We start from the raw sequence: 21228 nt of genomic DNA, 5'->3' as shown, positions 1-21228 counted from the left end.
AGGCGGTGAATCCCCACAGCCAGTCCTTGCCTTCCCGGGGCTGCTGATTTCAGAAGACTCAGACCTCGGGACACTTCAGGCCCCTCCATCACGTGGGGGCGGGGCCAGGCGCCGTCGCTGGGGGCGGAGCTGACCTCGCTGGAGGCGGGGCCTGGCGCCGGGATCCCGGGTTCCTGTAGTCTGAGTGCCCGCGGAGAAGAGTGTCGCGGACGGCCTAGCGGAGGTGGACGTGAGGTGAGGGGCACGGAAGAGGGGGACCGCAGGCGAACGGGAAGAGGTGGGCATGGGGCGAAGTGAGACGAGGCGGGGTGAGGCGGCGCGGGAAGAGTTTGACGGGAGGCGAGATGAGGCGAGGCGAGGCAGGGCGGGCGTGGGGGCCCTGGACCTGACGGTGCCGGCTGCGGCCCTGGAGGGTTAGCCGGCGGGAGCCCCGGTCGGTGCCCTGAGGGGAGAGGAGGAGCGGGGCCGGAAAGGGTCCCAATGAGGAAGTGGCCCCGGCAGAGCGTCCCCCCCCCAGTGCCCCCCCCCCCAAGGCCTTGGATGTTTCCTGGCTGGAAGGCTGAGTGAACAATGGCCCTGGGGGAGGGGGCGCCTCTCCGCCGCCCTCCGGCCGCCCAGGGTGCCCCGCGGGTGTGGGGAGCCGGCAGTGAATACGCGAGTGCGACCCGCACCCGGTGGGCTTTGTCTCCAGTGTGTGCGAGGCCCCGCCCGACGATGTGCGGCCGAACCTCCTGCCACCTGCCCAGAGACGTGCTAGCGAGAGCGTGTGCCTATCGGGACCGGCAGGGCCGGGAGCGGCTCCCCGAGTGGAAGGACCCCGACAAGTACTGCCCCTCGTACAACACGAGCCCTCAGTCCAACAGCCCCGTGCTCTTGTCGCGAGTGCACTTCGAGAAGGTAACCAGCTGGAGCCCCGCACCGGCGGCTCACCAACCTCTGTGGGGTTTGATGTCCGCTCAGCCCCACTTTGAATTTGAAAACGAGCCTCAGCTCATATAGTGTGATCCCCAACTAAGAGCAACAACCCTGGACCTCACTTCAGGAAGTTTTATCAGTTTATTCTCGTCTTAGAAGAGGATTCCGTGTTTATTCTTCAGGCTCCGTTGAAGGCTGGTCATAATGCAGGCCAAATTTACTTGACTCCCCCGCCCCCCGTCGAATACGTTTTAAAAATATTTTTTAATGTATTTATTTTGAGAGAGAATCCCAAGCAGGCTCTGAACATCAGCGCAGAGCCCGATGTGGGACTCGAACTCCGTAACTGTGAGAACATGACCGGAGCCAGAGTTCCACGCTTAATGACTGAAACACCCAGGCGCCCCTTGAATATGTTTTAAAATATTTTTTTATGTTTTGTTTATTTTTTAAAATTTTTTTAAATGTTTTATTTATTTTTAATACAGAGAGAGACAGAGCATGAGAGGAGGAGGGGCAGAGAGAGAAGGAGACACAGAACCAGAAGCAGGCTCCAGGCTCTGAGCTGGCTGTCAGCACAGAGCCTGATGCGGGTCTGGAACCCACGAACGTGAGATCTGACCTGAGCCCGAGCCCGAGTCGGAGGCCTAACCGACTGAGCCACCCAGGCGCCCCCATGTTATTTTTGAAAGCAAGAGACACAGAGCAGGGCAGGGGAGGGCCAGAGAGACAGAGAGACAGAATTGGAAGCAGGCTCCAACTCACAGACTCGGAGATCATGACCTGAGCCAAAGTTGGAAGCTTAACTGACTGAGCCACCCAGATGCCCCTGAATATGATTTTTAGATCACATCACCACTGATCATCAGGATCATTTGAGTATCTTTAAAAAAAAAAAAAATTTCCATGCTCCTTACCAGCCCTGATGAACCAGAATCTCTAGGCCTAGGGCAGGATTAAGCTGGTGTTTCTTGAACATTGACCTTTCTAGTTTTCTCTGCTTATGTTTTCAGTCTGTTTATGTTTTGTCTTTTACTGAAACTAGAAACAGATGTGTTTGGTTTGGTTATCTGAAGTTTAATTGCACCTCATTGTTCTGTAGTATTTACCTGTTAGTGTTGGAGTGACCAGTAATTCATAGTTATGTTTTGGTTCTCTGCTTTGTCTCTTGGATGTGTGTGTTCACGTGTGTGTGTGCAGCTGTGTGCCGGTGCTAGCATGTAGTAAGTAAAATGCTTACCTGTAGAAATGAATGATTTCTCCATGCCTTAAGCATTTTAATGCCTTTGAGAGGTTATGAAAAATTATGATTGTTTTCCATCATGGATATTTATTTTATTTGATCCATAATGCTTAAAACACTTTTTAAAGTCGATTATACCCTTGCTACTTACTCTATAGAACTCTTGTGATAATATTGTAGTCAAAATTCATTTATATATTATTTGAAATAAACAGGAGCACCTGGATGGCTCAGTCAGTTAAGCATCAACTTTGGCTCAGGTCATGATCTTGCGGTTCTTGATTTCGAGCCCCGCATAGGGCTCTCTGCTGACAGCCAAGAGCCTGGAGCCTGGTACGGATTCTGTGTCTCCCTCTCTCTCTGCTCCACCTCCACTCAACACTCTGTCACTCGCTTGCTCTCTCAAAAATAAAAAATAAAATATGTATTAGAAATAAGCGTACCAGATAGCATTGATCTTTTTGGTTGAATGAAGCTATCTACATGAAATAGTAAATGGCTTATTTTTGACCCATTTTTACTGGGTGCATACCTACCTGTTGAAACTAAAAACTTTTTTTTTTAATGAGAGAGGGAAGTAAAAATATCATAGGGGAGCTTAACTGGGAAACAATAAAACGTCTCAGAGGAAGGCCTAATTTGAAGTGAAGAGAGACGGATTAAATGTATGAGCCTTATTCTTTTTTAGTCTTGGTTCTCTTTATATCAGCTCTTTAAATTTATAGGATGAATGTTAGATGGAAGAAAAATTTGTTTTAACAGATGTAAGGAAGTGTAGAGATATTGTGACTTGTCCTAGGTTACCCAGCAAGTGAGGGATGGAGCTGGGACTGAGGTCGAGACCACTTTCCCCACTCCAGTGGGTGCTTCCTGGAGCTAGGAATGGAGAAGGGGGAGCCCCTAGCAAAAGTAACCCTCTCTATCAGTGGTATGAATTTCCTGATGTAGTGTTTTAATTCCACATCTCTAATAAATTTTGTTAAGATTGCTGGGGTTTCCTAATTTTCATTAAATTTGAGGTAGTTTGTCTCAAACCTGTAAATTGTAAAACAAAATTAGAATCATTTCAGCTGTTTGTTAACCTTATCCTCAACGGCCAACGCGTGCGTAGATTACAGTATTTGCATTTGAAACCACTGATTTGCAGATTACTTCCTCTTTCATTTATCTGCCCCAGCTCTACCAGCTGTTCTGGTCACAAGTCCAAAAGGGTAGAGGAAAAGATGACTAATACTGAGCAATATTTTCAGTAGTTTGCCTTGTCAGCCATCTTCTATTTATCGTTCCCAGTAGGGGGCAGCCTCGTGTTTAGGTTTTGTTTTCAATTGTCCGTTGAACACACTAGCATTGAAGGTGCTCAGTGGGATTTTAAGACTAGGATTTCTCAACTTCAGCACCATCAACATTTTGGATGGGATAGGTCTCTGTTGTGAAAACCTGTCCTGTGCTTTGCAGAATGTTTAGCAGCATTGCTGGCCTCTACCTTCCAGATGCTGGTAGCATTACTGGTCTCTAACCACCAGATTCTTTGTTGTGGGAAGCTGTCCTGTGCATTGCAGACAGTCTAGCAGCAGTGCTGGTCTCTAGCCACCAGATTTCTACCCCCTAAATCTTGGTGGTGGGGAAGGGTTGTCAAAATTGCCACATATTGAGAACCTCAAATTTAGAATCTTGTCCCTTTGTAAGTTCTTGCTGAGAAGCCATTTAGCTGACCAGTGTATAATGTTACCTCATTCATGCTTTTTGGGGGGCAGGACTCTTCTACATGGAAGGCACATCTGATTCTGGAAAAGAGAATTTACAAAACTTCTGTTTTCATACATTCTTTCTCTTCCTCCTCTCTCAGATGAGATTAACACTTGGATGTGCCATTCTCTACCCTACCGTAAACAGAAAGAGTGAGGGGCCCCCAGAAAAAGAAAGATGAGACATAGCTTTAGTGACACGAGAGAAGTCATTTTAGCCCCCCTGCCTACTTTCCGTGATCTGAGCCTGCTAGCCCCCACTTGCCTAAGGACTCTTCTTGCGGAATTCCACAAGGAGGTGTCAGAATTACAAACACAGAAACCCGAAGCTGAGGATTTTAAGGGGAAAAAAAAGAATGCAAAGACAAGCACTCTCCATCAGTCCAGGAAGTAGCCTAACCATACCAGAGACCATAAATCCGTGGTAACACTCCCTGTGTTGTTTCTAAAGTAAATATTACTTACCTGAAATAATGAGCCCAAGCCCCATCCAGTTCACATACTGCTGTCCCCAAGCCTGTTCTTAACCCCCTTCCCCTTGTCCTACGGTTGCCTCTGCTTCGCAATGCAACGTAATGTAGAGTGCATGTAAAGGCGTGTTCTCAAAGTACACCTATGTGGCCTGCCTTATGTCCACTTTCACGTGCAGGGACAAAGCTCACCTTTCTAAATGTTCATCCTAACCCTAAAATACAGAAACCGAGTCACGACCACCCCTGTCTCTATCCCCCCCCATCTTAGTCCCTCCTCCCATTGAATTTGCTGCAAATAGTTTCCTCTGTGTAACAACTCCACCTGGTGCGGTGTATCTGGAACTCACCAAGGACCCAACTCAACTGTTCAGTTATGCGACTATTTCTTGTGGGGTAGTCTTTTCCTTACTTACGTTGCATGCTCATTAATTGCTTTTGTTTTTCCTGCCTCTTGGCATACAGCATACCCAGGCTGCCTCTGTCTTTAAAGGGGAGAATATACATGCATACGTCTACACATGTGTGCATGCGTGAACACACGCACAAACATGTATATACACACAGTTGATACTCGTTATTTGTAGATTTTATGTTTTCAGATTTGCCTGCTTGCTAAAATTATTTATCTTCTCCCAAATAAAACTCCTGTTGCTTTTGAAGTATTTTATGGACATAGAGAATGGAAGAAATTTCAAGTTACCAATGTACACATTCCAGCTGAGGTTGAGTAAGGCAGATCTCTACCTTCTTGTTTCAGCTCTTACATTGTGAACAAGTACTCTTCTTAGAGTTTATTAGTGCTATTTTTGCATTTCTCTGCATTTTGTTGGTGATTTCACTGTTTAAAATTGCCCCCAAGCGGCCACCTGGGTGACTCAGATGTTTAAGGTCATGATCTCATGGTTCCTGAGTTTGAGCACCCCCATGGGGCTCTGCACTGTCAGTGCAGAGCCTGCTTAGATTTCTCTCTCTCCCTCTCTATCTGCCCCTCTCCCACTTGGGCTTTTCCTCTTTCTCAAAATAAATAAATAAACTTAAAAAATTATCTCTAAGCATAGTGCTAAAGTGCTGGCTAGTATCTTTTTATTTATTTTAATGTTTATTTATTTATTTTGGGGGGGTAATGTTTATTTATTCTTTGAGAGAGCATGAGCGAGGAAGGGGCAGAGGCAGGGAGACAAAGAATTCGAAGAAGGCTCCAGGCTCTGAGCTGTCAGCACAGAGCCTGATGCAGGGCTCGAACTCACAAACTGCGAGATCATGACTTTAGCTGAAATCCGAGGCTTAACCAACTGAGCCACCCAGGTGTCCCTTGCTGGCTAGCATTCTTATATAAAGGAAGGTTGTAATTTGCCTTCCAAGGATAAACATTTAGGCATAAGTTACAGTGCTGTCAGTCATAAATTAAACATTAATGAATCAACTATATAAAATAAAGTGCCTTTAAACTGAAACACATAAAATAAGGTTATGTATTGATCAGTTGATGAAAATGTTACCTCCATAGGCTGGTGGGAACCTAACCCTGTATTTCCCCTAAGAGCAGCAGTTCAGTATTCACTAATTCAGTGTGTACAGTGATTTTGTAGAACCTAACTACTATATATAACAAGAATGGAGTGTGTGTGAGAGAGTGAGAAAGAGAGGTAGGGGGGTTATCTGATACAGGCAAGATTTTGAAAGAAACAGGACAGGATCTTACAGGGAGCGCAGTGGAAGAATTAGCTTTAAACAAAAGGGAAGCACTTTGGAGATAGTACTACTCCTGGTGTTTTTTTTCCTGAAATTGCATTTTCTTGACTTTTCCTCAGTTCTTTCTCATTTTTTAAAAATGTTTGTTTATTTGAGGGAGAGAGAGAGAATCCCAAGCTCATGAACCATGAGATCAAGACCTAAGCCAAAATCAAGAGTCAGACACTTAACTAGCTGAGCCTCCCAGGTGCCCCCCTTCTTTCTCGTTGTGCTTCCATTTCTCTCCGTACTTTTCTTGAACTCTATTTTTCTTTCATTTCTCTGTTTTCTTTTTGACCACCCAGGTTAAATCCTGTGCTTGATTTATTCTCTAAGAAACTTTATTCTCATGACTTTAACAATCAACTTTACATAGAAAAATATGCTATTTGTTTTTAATCCTAACCTTCGAAAAGTATTAAAGTATAATTTATGTGTTTATTTCATGCTACACATTTAAATGATCCTTCAAGGTAAGTATTGTTCACTCTGTTTTTATGGGTAAGGAAAGTTGAGGTTCAGGAAGTTGAGACTAGTCCATCCTCATAAGTAGGAGAGAAGGGATTTTTGAACCAGGGTCATCTCATAAAGGCCTTATTCTGTCTTGCCAACCAGGGGTTGGCAAACTGTGGTCCTCAGACCAAATCTAGCCTGCTACCTGTTTTTGTAAATAGTTTTATTAGAACACATCCATGCTCATTCATTCTCTGTCTGCTTTCATACTACCAACGGCAGCTTGAGTTATTGCATCTGAGAGTGTATGCACTCACAAAGCCAAAAATACTTACTATGTGCCTTTCACCGAGAAAGTCCGCTGACCCCTTCTTGGTACCACGCTGCCTCTTTCCTAGGCTTTTAATTCCATATCTCTGGTTGCTTGTTGGCCATAATAAACAAGTGTACTTGGATTTTATTCTAGTGACTTTCAACAACCTTTTTATTATGTTCACCAATGAGGGATGAGGACAAGGCATTACAGGTATGGTGTGTCTCTTCCTGCAGTAGACATGGCATGTGGGGATAGAATCTTCTAGAGCAGGAATCAGAAAAGTAGGGCCTTCTGACCATTTTGTAAATGAAAGGTTAGGGAACACAGCAGTATCCATTTATTTATCTATTGTCTGGGGCTGCTTTGTCCCTGTAAGAGTAGTTGCAGATAGTCTCTGCATATAGAGACTGTAAGGCTTGCAGAATCTGTACTACTTACCATCAGGTCTCTTACAGAAAAGTGTGCCAACCTCCCATCTAGAGGCATCGTCACTCACTCTCCTGGTGATTGTTACTGGTTCTTAATCGAGGCTCTTGACCAGAACACCTACGTATGGCTTCCCCACATGGATGGCCTGGACCTCCTCACATGGCAGTCTTAGGACCGCTGGATTTCTTACTTGGCAGTTCAGGGCTTCAGGAGCAGGGTCTCCTCAAGCAAGGAGGAAGTTGACACACCTTTTCTGACGTAGCCTTAGAAATCTCATAGTGTCACTTGTGCCACATTATGCACAAGCCCATGCAGATCTAGGAGGAGGCAACACAGACCTCCAGCTCTCAGTGAGAGGCTTGTCAGAGGTTGTGCAACCATTTCTTTAAACTGCTACAGACTTCCCACTGTTCTTTGGAATTCAACACATGACCCTTCTCCAAATCAAATCTGTCTTCAGATTTTGCTCTTTTGCTCAATAGTACCATCATGATGTCAGCTGTCTAGGCTTGAAAATTTAATCTGTTCTGTTTTCTTTTTCAACTCACCATCACAATTTTATTTTTAGTCAAGTATTTTCATGTCTTTTATTTGCATTACTGTTTTGAGACACCCTCCCCGCCGATATCCTTACCCCAGTTTAAACCATTTTAGTAGCACTCAGACTTCACTCTCTGTTCGTGGTCTCTTCCAACCTGTAGTGTACCATACCACATAGAACAGTGTATGTGCGCGCACGTGCATTTTAATCTGTGGATTTCATCAAATTCTCAGGGGGGCCAGTTATCCCAATAAAGCTTAACAACTGTGTGTCGGAGACCCCAAAGAGTACCCCCACATTCAGCGATTAGGTTGGAAGGACTCAGCATATGAGGTATATCATAGCTAAGGTTTATTACAGTGAAAGGTTACACATTAGTATTCGGAAGGGAAAGAGACATAAGTAGAATCTGGAAAAAAAAAATCCACGCATAGGCTTCCTTGTGTCCTCTCCCTCCTGTGAGGGGGTCTACCAGACCGCATCCTTCTCCAGCAATGAAAGATGTAGTAACATGCAATTTCTGCCTGGGGTAATCCATTAGAGATTAAGAGCCCAAGGTTTTTATTAGGTACTCTGCCTAGAAAGTACCCAAATTCCAGAGTCTCGGAAGGAAAGCAGATGTTCAGCATAAACCCCTTTATCAGTTAGGAAAAGGGGAACACACAGAATCCAAGTTCCCAGATGCTGAGGGCCAACCTCGTAAGCAGGCCCTTCTAAAATAGCATCCTTGGGCTTGCTGTAACTTTTCTGTACAAAACCACTTCCTACACATATTTGAAGTTCAGTTACTTTTTTAATTAATCTCTACAACCAATGTAGGTCTTGAACTCATTATCCCAAGATCAAGAGTTGCACACTCCAACTGTCAGCCAGGCACCCATGTTCATTTCATTTCATTTCATTTTGTTTCATATATGGTCTTCCTCCAACCTCTTCTTTTTCTGAATTTTTTACCTTTTGTGGGATCCACTTACAGACCTACCCCACCCCTGTCCTTTCTGCCTCTTCTAAGGATCTGATACTTCTCCATTCCATCTCTCACAGATCACTCTCTGCTCAACTCCTTTGCCACTCCTTGTATGTACCACTTCTATGGCCCCTAGCTTATTGTATCTTATATTATTTTTATGTCTTTGTGGCCTCACATGTCATCGTGCAGGCCTTTTGAGGTTAAGCACTCTTCCATGTGCCCCCATAGCACCCTGGGTATCCTTCATCCTAGTGTGTACTTATTGTGTTATCATTGTCCGTAATGTGTGCTCGCTTATTTATTTCTGTTTTAGAGAGAATGGGGGGGACAAAGAAGGGGAGAGAGAGAGAAAAGCTTTCAGTGGCTCCATGCTCAGCGCCAAGTCCAACATGGGGTTCGAGCCAACAACCCTTGGATCATGACCTGAGCCAAAATCAAGAGTTGGACTCTCAAACAACTGAACCACCCCAGTTCGTCTGTAGCTTGTGATTTTGAGAGCTGCGACCATGTGAACTGCTGGGCCAAGCGCTCTGGTGTGCTCCCTCTCTCCCAGCAGGACTAATTCAAAGTTTACAGGGCCTAAACTTCCTTGTATCCCCCACCCCACGCAAGCAGTATGTCTTACATTCTAATAAATGCTAAAGAACACGAATTGCTCAAGTTATGTCATGATAGATAAATCATTAAAATTGCTTTAAGTAGATCTTTCCCTTTTAATATTCTTCTCTGTTTTTTTTTTATTTCATTGTTAATAATAACAAGGCATGTGCCACATTTGGTTTTCTACATTTCATTATGATCTCCTCACTGGATCTTAACCTTCTCCCACGGCAGAGTGCAGACTCATCAGAGCGTATCATTGCCCCCATGCGATGGGGTTTGGTCCCATCTTGGTTCAAAGAGGATGACCCTTCCAAGCTGCAGTTCAACACTACCAACTGCCGTAGTGATACCATAATGGAGAAGCGGTCCTTCAAGGTAGGTAGCTGGTCTGGAGAAAAGGCACCTATTCTGTACTGTTTTCCAACAGAGCTGTAGTATCGTATATACCTGAGAAATAAAATGAGGTTCTCCTGGAAAATGTGTTTCCAGTCACTAATAATGTTAAGCGTGGTTTTTATATTACTGCATGATAAATCATGCAAAAACACAGTGGTTTAAAACAAAACTATTCTGTCACTAAGACTGTCCTTTGCTCACGTTTTCCCTCAGGTACCTCTTGGAAAGGGAAGACGCTGTGTCGTTTTAGCAGATGGATTCTACGAGTGGCAGAAATGTCAGGGAACAACCCAAAAGCAGGCATACTTCATCTACTTTCCCCAAGCAAGAACAGAAGGGGTACTGTCGACCACATTCACAGTTTGGAAGGAGACAGAGACACTAATGCAAAAAAGGACATTTTGTTTCTTTCCTCATAGAGTTGTGTGTTGTTGTTTTTTTAATGTTTATTTATTTTTGAGACAGCATGAGTGGGGGAGGGGCAAAGAGAGAGGGAGACACAGAATCCAAAGCAGGCTCCAGGCTTCAAGCTGTCAGCACAGAGCCCAACGTGGGGCTTGAACTCATGAACTGAGATCGTGACCTGAGCAAAAGTCGGACACTCAACCGACGGAGCTGCCCAGGCGCCCCGAGTTTTTTTTTAAATAACTGCTTCTTGAGGCATAATTCACCATAAAATTCATCTTTTAAAGTATGCAAGTCAGCGATTTTTCTCGAATATTCAGTTGTACAACCATCACTACTAATATTACATTTTCATCGCCACCAAAAGAAATCCCATATCCGTTACCCATCACTGCCCATTCCCTATTCTTTACCGTCCTGGTAGCCACTAATCTTTTGGTCTCTATAGATTTGCCTTTACTGGACATTTAATATATTTGGAATCGTATAATATGTGGTCTTTTGTATCTGGCTTGTTTTCCTCAGTATAATGTTTTCAAGGCTGACCCATGTGATAGAATGTGTCACTACTTCATTGCATTTATGGCTGAGTAACAGTCCCCTTGTATGGAAAGGCCCCATTTTGTTTATTCACTCACCAGTTGATGAATACTTGAGTTGTTTCTACTTTTGACTGTTATAAATAATACTGTTGTGGATATTCATGTACAAGGTTTTACACAGATATGTTTTAATTTCTCGAGATTATACCTAGGGTGAATTTGCCAGGTCACCTGGTAACTCTATATTTAACATTTTCCTCATAGAACTTTAATTTTAAGACAAATAATAAATTTAGCCTATTCACATCACATTATGAGGAGATTGAAAATAAATCAGACATGCCAACATCAGATTTTCATTTTAATCAGATTGATTGCTCAAACACTGCTGAAGCCTTTGTGTTCTCACTGCAGTTTGCATTATTAAACTTGGGAATTGTGGGGGGCGCCCGGCCAGCTCAGTCAGTGGAGCACGTGACTCTTGATCTCAGAGTTGTGAGTTCGAGCCACACATTGGGTGTAGAGATTCCATAAAAATAAAATCTTTAAAAATAAATAATTAATAGTAAATCAGAATTTGGGGGCTTCTTTCTAGAGGAATCCACTACAAAAGATTTCCAGTGCTTAGCTTTTCCACCTTTAGGAAGTATGTATCTTACCATTGCACTTTCCTCTGGTACTCTTCTTGAGAGACTATTAGGGACCCACGAGGGCTAGGATGGTGCCTGCAGTCCCAGCCAGCTTCTCTTACCTATAAAAATGTATCTGTTCAATGGACGTGTATTAACCACTTACCATTGTATATGGTCCTGCTACTAGTCTCCTGGAAGTTCAGTGAGACAGGATTTCTGTCCTTGATACTTTATTGCCAAGACACACACAGGCCAGCAGTTGCAGGCCAGTGGTGAAGGCTCATTAAAGGCATGCCTGTGAGGTTATGGGCACGGAGGACAGCGTAGCGTAACTCAGGCTGGGAGGCTCCGAAGGCCTCCCAGAGGAGGGAACTTTGTCATGTTTAGAAGTTTTACATTTGATGTCATTAGCAATCTGATGGGGTTAAAAATTCATTATTTTGCCAATTGTTTCCTGTTTCATTAGCTCTTTTTTCCTTTGCTCGTGTTTTTCCTGGCTGCTTTTGGATTCAGTACTTTTAATGATTCCATTTCATCTCTACTGTTGGCTGCTTATTTTTACTTCTTTTAAAAATGTTAAGTCGGTTAGATGTGCAACTTTCAGTCAGGTCACGATCTCAGTTTGTGGGTTTAAGCCCTGGAGCCTGCTTCGGTTTCTGTGTCTCCCTTTCTGCCCTTCTCCCCCTTGTGTGCTTGCGCACTCACTTGCTCTGTCTCTCTCTGTCTCTCTCTGTCTCTCTCTCTCTCTCTCAAATTTAACATTTAAAATTTTTAAAGAAAATGTTTTGGAGGCCATCTGGGCAGCTCAGTCAGTTAAGCGTATAACTCTTAAATTCAGTTCAGGTCATGATCCCAGGGTCATGGGATCAAGCATGGTGACAAGCTCTATGCTGACAATGTGGACCATACTTGAGATATTCCCTCCCTCCCTCTCTCTCTCTGTCTCTCTGTCCCTGTCCCCTGCTCTCTCTCCTTCTCTCTAAAAATTTTTTTAAATAAATAAATAAAGTTTTTATGGGTCACCTGAGTCTATCAGTCGGTTAAGCGTCCAACTTCAGCTCATGTAATGATCTCATGGTTCATGGATTTGAGCCCCACACTGGACACATTGCTTGCTGACAATGCAGAGTCTGCCAGGGATTCTCTCTGTCCCTCCCTCTGCTCCTCCACTTGAGCTTTCTCTCACTCAAAATAAATAAACTTAAAAAAAAAAAATTTTCCCCCTCTCTCTGCCGCTCCCCTGCTTGCACACTTGTGCTCTCTCTCAAAAAAAAAAAAAAATAATAAAATTTAAAAATACAAAGGAGATTCATTTATTTTAAAAACAAAACAAAATAAGAATGTTTTTGGTAATATTCTGTACTACACATTAAAAATATATATATATGTATATATATACATATTCTTTTTTTTTGAGAGAGAGAAAGACACAGAACCCAAAGCAGGCTCCAGGCTCTGAGCTATCCACACAGAGCCCATCGAGGGGCTTAAACCCACCAACCATAAGATCATGACCTGAGCCAAAATCAAGAATCAGACGCTTAACTGACCGAGCCACCCAGGTGCCTCTGCTATCTCCATTTTTGAACAGTGTTTTCACTGTGTATAGAATTCTGGGTTGGCAGTCTTTTGGGTTTTTTCCAGCACTTAAAAAAAAAAAGTACTCCGTAGCCTCTGGCTCTTCTATGTTTGTTTGTTTTTTGAGACTTCTACTTTTTTTTAAATTTTTTTAATGTTTTATTTATTTTTGGTACAGAGAGAGACAGAGCATGAGAGGGGGAGGGGCAGAGAGAGAAGGAGATAACAGAACTGGAAGCAGGCTCCAGGCTCTGAGCTGTTAGCCAGAGCCTGACACGGGGCTCGAACCCACGAACATGAGATCTGACCTGAGCGAAAGTCAGAGGCTTAGCCGACTGAGCCACCCAGGTGCCCCGAGACTTCTACTTTAATTCTTATCTTTTTTCTTCTGTCTGTAATGTGTGTTTCTATCACTTCTCTTTCCCTAATGCCTTCAAGATTTTTTTTAGCAGTTTAAGATATGTGTAGTTTTGTGCATTTGTATGTTTGGCATGTTCACTGAGCTTTGTCATAATTGTAGTTTGATGCCTTTCATAATTTTTGGTAGATTTTCAGCCGTTGTTTATTAAGGTTATTCTTACCCATTTCTCTTCACTTTCTGTGATTCTAATTACACAGTAGACCATTTGTCCCATATTATCCCATAGTTCTTGAATGTTCTGTGTATTTTATCTCTGTGTTTTAGTTTGGGTAGTTTTTATTGTCTAGTCTTTAAGTTCATTGATGCTTTCTTATTTTGCAAACATTTAAGTGTTTAATGTTAAATGTCCACCTTTTCTACAAGAGCCTTTAACATTTTTTTTAAGTAGGCTTCACGCCCAATGCAGGATGTGAACTCATGGCCCCGAGATCATGACCTGAGCTGAAATTAAGTGTCAGATGCCTGATCCACCAGGCACCCCAAGAGCCTTTAACATGTTAAACATTTTTTTAATATTTATTTGAGAGAGAGAGACAGAGACATAAAGTGTGAACTGGGAGGGGGGGTAGAGAGAGAGGGAGACACAATCTGAAGCTCAGAGCCTGACGTGGGGCTTGAACCCACAAACGATGAGATTATGACCTGAGCCGAAGTCAGACGCCTAACCGACTGAGCCACCCAGGTGCCCCTAATTAAACGTATTTTAAATTCCCTTTCTGATAGTTTAGCATTTCAGAAAAGTAGTATCTTGAGTCTGGTTCTGTTGGTTTCTATATCCCTTGGCAGTTCATTTTCTTTTCTTTTTTTTTTTTAATTAGATTGAAAGCAGGGGGGAGAGAGAGAGAGAGAGAGAGAGAGAGAGAGAGAGAGAGAGAGAGAATCTTAAGCAGCCTCCACACTGAGAACGGCTCAATCTCATGATCTAAGGATAATGATCTGAGCCAAATCAAGAGTCAGATGCTCAACTGACTGAACCAACCAGGTGCCCCATCTTGTAATTTTTGATTGATTGCCAGACTTACAGGCTGAGATAAATTTATATCTGGAAATGGCTATACTTACCCTTCTAATAGGGTCATATGTGAGGTTGATTTGATCTTATCAGGAGCTGAACTGGTTTTCTTGATACGATTACCTTTGTTCATTACACATTTTAAATTTCTCCATGCCATTTTGTGTTCACAGTAGCCCTGCTTCCTTCAGAAGCAGACTTTCCAGAGAGTTTTCCCTGCTTCCTTCAGCTGTAGTACTTTGAGCCTGTGCTTTGGAGAGGCTCTCTCCGTGCTCTTGCTCCCTCCCCAGAATTAGGCTGCTTTTGCTGTCCATGTGGTGCTTGTTGATCTAGAGGGTGGGAGAGCATTCTTTATTGTCATTGCACAGCCTCAAGTCTCAGGCAGAACTGTCAGGCTCGGGCTTTCTCAGGGATCCTGCTCTTTCCCCAGAGGAGTAGAGGGATTTTTCTTTTTATCCTTCCCTAGACTCAGTGGGTCTTTACCTGTATCTTAGGGTCAATAGTGTTGATAACCCATACTCTGGCCCCTTAAGGCTTTTTGCTCATTAGAAGAGAAATGATTGGGTGAGACCTCACGCCTTTCCTGATCCAGGAGAGCTCCCCTCTCTGGGCACAGACAGCAAAGAAGGTTCTCTCTAGTGTCCTGCTCTGTCCTCATCTTTTTTGTGAGCAGCTGGGAAGGTTCATGAAGAGTCTGCAGGCTGATGCAAAGGACTAGACTCCCAGGCTAGCCCACACAGTGCTTTTAGCAGTTTGGTAATAATTTTATCTGAACAAAGCTTTGTCTTTCTCCTGTTGCCACCAGTAAGCCAGCACTTAGCTCTCATCTTCCCTTGGAGGCCCCAGTCTTTCCATAAAGTTCAGACCAATTTGTTGCCCAGTGACCTCAGTTTTCTGATGAATTTTTTAAAGTTGTGGGGTTTTTTGTAGATTATCTAGCTTTATTTTTTATACATAATTTTTTTCTTCTATTTATTTTTGAGAGAGAGAGAAAAAAAATACACAAGCAGGGGGAGGGGCAGAGAGAGAGAGAGGGAGACACGAAATCCACAGCAGGTTCCAAGCTCTGAGCTGTCAGCATAGAGCCTAATGTGAGGCTCAAACTCACAAGCCCTGAGATCATGACCTGAGTCAAAGTTGGACGCTTAACTGAGCCACCCAGGAGCCCCTCCTAGCTCTTTTTCTTACTGTTAGGATGGAAGGGAATGACAGGCCAGATGACGGAAGACCTGAATGCCTATTGATGGTGTCGGATTGTATTCTGAAAGCATTAAGGAGCCATAAATCCATAGCTTCAGTGGATACTTCCCACCAAACCTCTTTCTTTTGGCAATAGTAGATCAAGAAGAGTTAATAACACGTGGGCTGAAGTACCTCTAAAGTGATTGTCATGTTAAGCACCCAAGTGTGTGTAGGAGGAACTGCTGAGTATCTAATCCACCCGTATATTTTGCTTCCAGTCGGGTAGCGTTGATGTTGCAGACAGTCTTGAGCACTGGGAGAAAGTCTGGGACAACTGGAGGCTGCTGACAATGGCGGGCATCTTTGACTGCTGGGAGCCCCCAGAAGGAGGAGACCTCCTGTACTCCTACACCATCATCACAGTAGATGCCTGCAAAAGCTTGAATGACATTCACCACAGGCAAGTCACAGATGGCATCCCTGCATCCAAAAGGTTTCGGAGAGAGATTTATTTCCGGCTTGTAGATAGGTAGCATTTGGATTCAGTGTTTCTGCATGCGCAGATTGAGAGAGTAGCAGTTGTTTTGCAAAATACAGACAGTCATTTGGCTATACTATGACGTGTGTTCTGAAAAGTCAGCACACGGTGCAGAACTGTACAGTGGAAACCCAAGAACTTATGGGGAAAGTGGGGTTTAGGTGGCAATGCCTAAAAATCGGTCAGGAACACATTAAATAATAAGGATTCTTATATTAAAAACAGTACCACAGTTGTCTACGTAGATATCCCATTAAATATGGCACTTTACCTTAGAAAAATGTGCTTGTGGAAACGAGTACTGGAAAACTTATAGCTATGAGCTATGTTGAAATGAGAGGAAGTTTATTCAAAATTTGTAATCTTTTGCGGTCTTAAATTCTGGGGCATGTCTTTCTGCCTTTGAAGTGTTCCTTTAAGGCATGCATTTATAATACATGTTTAATCAAAATTGAACATTTGATCCAATGCATAGCCCCCTCCTGCACTTAACTTTGGTATCACTGCTGAAAAAATTCATCCCCACATCTTCCTGGGTGCCAGGACCCATCTTAGGCAGTTGCCTTCTGAGACATGGGCATAGTTCACAATTACAGGAGTAACGCTTTTCTTACTGAATCTAGAGATTACTATGATGAGTTTTCCCTTTCATTTCCCTTTAATTCTTGGCTGAGGTACCGTAGGGAGCTCACCAGTGGGTTAGCATGTACGCTGGAGCACTCGGGGTCCGTGAGCCCTCACTGTTCACGGTCTTTGCCTTAAAACTCCATAAGCTGGTTCTCCTCTGTGAATTTTGTGACATGGCAGCGATCAGCATGGGAAGTGCAGAGGGAGGGTGAATTCTCCTTAGGATGATTGGCGCTGACTCAAGTCTCCCCTCTGTCCCTCCCCTCACTCTCCCTCCCAACTAATGTCTCTGCCTCCCTGGCCAGGATGCCTGCCATCTTAGATGGAGAGGAAGAAGTCTCCAAATGGCTTGACTTTGGTGAAGTCTCAACTCAGGAAGCTCTGAAGTTAATCCGCCCCACAGAGAACATCCACTTCCATGCGGTCTCATCGGTGGTGAACAACTCCTGGAACAACACTCCAGACTGTCTGACTCCTGTCAACTTGCTGGTCAAAAAGGTGGGGGCCTATGATTCCCACAGTCCTTGCCAAGCTTTCTGTCTTCTGTCAGGATGTCTTTTTCTTTTAGGATATGGCCTTTCACACCCAGCTTTATAGTTTTTTTTTACCTTTTTTGGTTTTTTTTTTGAGAGAGAGAGAGGCAGGGAGGGCACAAGTGAGCGAGGGGCAGAGAGACAGAGACAAAAGTGGGGCTCACCCCAAGTCAGGCTCATGCTCCTCATGCCCTGAGCTGAAGTCAGATGCTTAACTGACTGCCACCAGGCACACCACAATTAGCTTTCATCTAAGCCACCAACACTCGTATTTTTCTGTGTATGACAAGGTTGAACAGAGCAGGGATCCTCAGAGCTGGCTGTGACTCAGACACCTCAGAGGTCTTTTGAAATGTAAATGCTGGACCCTGTCTAGACCTATTGAGTCAGCATCAGCACCAGGGCTGGACTTGGGCTTCTGTGTCCTCACGAAGCTTCTTCAATAAGTGATAAGCCGAGTTTGAAGATTTCTAATCTACAGGGTGATTGTAAGACAGACAAAGGAAGCCTTGTCCATAATTGTATCTTTGTCTGTAGCTGTGTAGTTATTTTCTGTCTCTTTTCTGTATCTCTGCTTTCCCAACGACAAGTTGGAGGAGTTCCAACCCTTGTACTCCTTCAGGAGGATTTGAGAACATTCCTGCCATGAACTTTAACTTTTTAGAATTGGCAAGGATCCAGTTTTCAAGGGAAGGTGCACAAGCCAAAGGCCTCCAGTGGGAACGGAACTCCCAGAGCAAAAAACTGGCTTCTGCCAGCATTTTGGGGACGAGGAGTTAGGAGTAGCAGCTGTTTCCAGGGAGCACGGACGGATTTAAGTAGGACAGGGCTCTGAGTGTTCCAAGAATAGGCATCTTAGAATGCCTGAGGCGTGTTAAGGACAATGATTACAAAACAGCCACCCTCCATTTTTCTTTTGGTTTCTGTGTTTTCCATACTCAGTGTCGTCTTTTTTCTTTTGTATAAGTACCGCGCGCTAACCAATTGCACCACTGGAGCTCCTCGTCTTTTCTCTTTTGTCTCTGTTCTCTGCAAACTCCTGCAACTGTGATCTTTGTATTTATTAGATATCTCTAAAAATGTCATGATACACATTCATTTTGCACTAGACACTGCCCCATTTCTGCCATGGTCTTTACTCTTGAGGAATCCCCATTCTGGAGAGGTGGCATTATGCGAATTCAGAACCTTCCGTTCAGCGTTGGGGTGCAGGTGTGAGGGCACGGGAGAGAGCAGCACCAGTCAGGGAGAGGCTGCGCAGTGAGGAAGCAAGTCAGCCTGTCCAGCTTTAGCCGAATCCTTAATCATGGTGACTCTTTGAAGCCATTCCTCTGGAGTTTCATTTCCCAGCACTCAGCTTGCTCACACCAAATCACATCCTCTGTCCCAAGAATGCTTCTCTCTCTGCACCTGTCTGGAATGCCCGTCCTCTCTCTTGTCTCACTGGTCCCACACAAGCTATCTGAGAAGCCTAGTCTAAGAGGGGCTCCCTACCCCTCTGTGCCCCTTGAAGCACACTCAGTTGCTCTTCCTTTCCCCTCACTCCTGACCAGGCATCCCCATCTGGCTCTTAATGACATTTTCTAATCCTGGGTCAGTTCCTCTTGCCTCTCCCCTGTCTCTTCCCTTGGAGTTGGTTATTTCCCTAAAAGCTAGAGCTGGATGGTTTGAGCATTTTCTTCTTTGTCCTAGGAGCCCAAGGCAAGTAGTAGTAGCCAGAAGATGATGCAGTGGCTGGCCACAAAGTCACCCAAAAAGGAAGACCCCAAAACACCCCAAAAGGCAGAGCCAGATGTGCCCCAATGGTCCAGCCAGTTCCTGCAGAAGAGCCCACTCCCCACCAAGAGAGGCGCTGCGGGACTCTTGGAGAGGTGGCTGAAGCAGGAGGAGCCCATGGCCAAGCGGCCTCACAGCCAGTAACAGGACTCAGGGACTGCACTCACGATTTGTAGCACTCACTGTTGTGGCTGGTGACAGGTCCTTGCACTGTCCACTTGTGGATTTGCTCTGGGATGTGGTAGTACGGGGTTAGCTGGTAGTTGTTGGTCCAGGGGTGAGTAGCTATCCTGCCTGCAGCCAGGAACCCACAGGGAGGCAAATGGGCAGCCTAGAGAGAGGGGCCACCACCATCAGTTCATAAGGGGTGTGACAGCTTTGCCCTCTCCTGATTTGCCTGGTGGATGCTGCTGGCAGTTCTCAGCCCTGACCTGGTACTGCTCACAGAAGGCTGTTTTCTGCCAGCTTGTGGAATTAAATTCTTAAAACGTTTTTTTTTCTGAATAAATTATATTTGATAAACTGTCTACATTCCAGAAAATGCTGCCATGAGCAGAAGTTCTGGATCTTAGTGTTTTCTCCTGGGATCCATCCTAAGGAATGGACTTTGTCACAAATATGGAGCACTGGGGTTTTCTGTGGATAAAACTGCTTTCTTGGAAACAGTAAGAAGGTGCAGTGGGGGCTAGGGAGTGTTCTTTATTGAGTCTCTGTTCACTCTTAATACTTGTAAGTTTTGGGAATCGTTTAGCTTAAATTTTTTTAATGGTTTTTTAATTTACTTTTGAGACTGATAAAGAGCATGAACAGGGAGGGGCAGAGAGAGGGAGACACAGAATCTGAAGCAGGCTCCAGGCACCGAGCTGTCAGCACAGCCCAATGCTGGCTGGAACTCAAACTGTGAGATCATGACCTGAGTCGAAGTCGAATGCTAACCGACTGAGCCCCCCAGGCGCCCCTGTGAATCCTTTAGCTTGAAACCAACCTGAGTGCTTGCTGAACACAAGGGACTCGGGGGAGAATGCAGTGCAGAGGCCAAAACCCTGTCCTGACCACAGGGAGCACAGGACCTGGCTGAGGAGAAGCCCCCTGGCAGCCCACCAAGCCCTATCCGAAGTCCCAGCTTCTGAGGAGAGCAGGGCACAGAGGGTGACATGGGCTTGGGGACTGGAGCAGGGTTGCCCATCTGCCCCAGCCTGATCAGAGCCCCTGTGATTTACTCTACAGGCTCCTCCTTGGTACTGAACCACTTTATAATTATTTATTTAGAATGTTTATCTATTGATGTCTCCTCAGCCAGATCATTAGTTCGATGAAAGCAGAGGCCTGTTTCTCACCGTTATTTTCTCCCAGTGTTCACGTGTTGAAGCACATGTTAGGTGAATGTGAGCACTTACTCCCTGCCCCGCCCTGGGCTGGGAGCGGCAGGCATTAACCAGGTAGCCACACCTGGCAAGCGCGCGCGTGTGTGTGTGTGTGTGTGTGTGTGTGTGTGTATGTGTATGTGTGTATGTACGTGGACATTGAAGGGATGGGAAAAGCCAGAGGGCCACTGTGTGTGTGTACGTGTACATCGAAGGGATGGGAAAAGCCAGAGGGCCACTGTCAGTGGGGTCTCCAGCAAAGTCCCAGCAAACCTCCGGGGAAAAAGAGGGTGATGGTCCCTAGAGAGCAAGCGCAGGGCGCGGGTGAGATGAGAGGCCCACAACACGGGGCTCCGAAGAATCTCCAGGAACACCAGGGCCACTCCGCAACTTCCTCTTTGGGGCTCCCGGGAGACAAGAACCACAGAACCCTATACTACGCTTTGCAAGGAAGTGTGCCGTGGAGGAAGGGCGGTACAGCCCTCCGTGCTCCAAGGGTGCCAAACCGCCCAGTGGGATTGCGATTAGACCGCTGCGCAGACGCAGTCAGGGGGGGGGGGCTCGACGCCCTATGCAAATGAAGGATCACAATTTTCGCCAATCAGAGAGGAACTCCGGCGCCCTTCGGCTAATGAGAATGCGCGGCATCCCTCCGAGCTGGGCGGGGGTGCGGGGCTAGCCCCTGGTCTTCGAACCGCCGCCCTCCTCTGCTCTCCAAATTCCTTTTGCAAGCTCCTTCCCTTCCTCCTGGGGGGTGGCCCACGGTGGGTAGTGCCCCGGCTTCCTACACCCTGGAGGCGGGG

General features: G+C 45.1%; 1 protein-coding gene across 3 annotated transcripts; it reads left to right on the top strand.

Moving 5' to 3' along the window:
* Positions 1-142: 142 nt before the first annotated feature.
* Positions 143-19583, top strand: HMCES (5-hydroxymethylcytosine binding, ES cell specific). Of its 3 annotated transcripts, none has more exons than XM_029918130.1 (7): positions 143-234; positions 692-897; positions 9651-9794; positions 10029-10154; positions 15866-16047; positions 17058-17250; positions 18978-19583. In XM_029918130.1, exons 2-7 carry the CDS (start codon positions 715-717, stop codon positions 19203-19205), a joined length of 1056 nt encoding a protein of 351 aa, XP_029773990.1. In that variant the 5' UTR covers positions 143-234; positions 692-714; the 3' UTR covers positions 19206-19583. The 3 variants fall into 3 exon arrangements, with proteins under 3 accessions (XP_029773990.1, XP_029773992.1, XP_029773991.1); XM_029918131.1 differs by having other exon boundaries at positions 181-277; XM_029918132.1 differs by lacking the exon at positions 10029-10154.
* Positions 19584-21228: the final 1645 nt, after the last annotated feature.

This window comes from Suricata suricatta, chromosome 12 (assembly GCF_006229205.1).
Source record: "Suricata suricatta isolate VVHF042 chromosome 12, meerkat_22Aug2017_6uvM2_HiC, whole genome shotgun sequence".
In the NCBI taxonomy this organism is placed as follows: Eukaryota; Metazoa; Chordata; class Mammalia; order Carnivora; family Herpestidae; genus Suricata; species Suricata suricatta.
The sequence above is the reverse complement of the archived record's forward strand: the minus strand, read 5'-3'. Positions and strand labels throughout refer to the sequence as shown.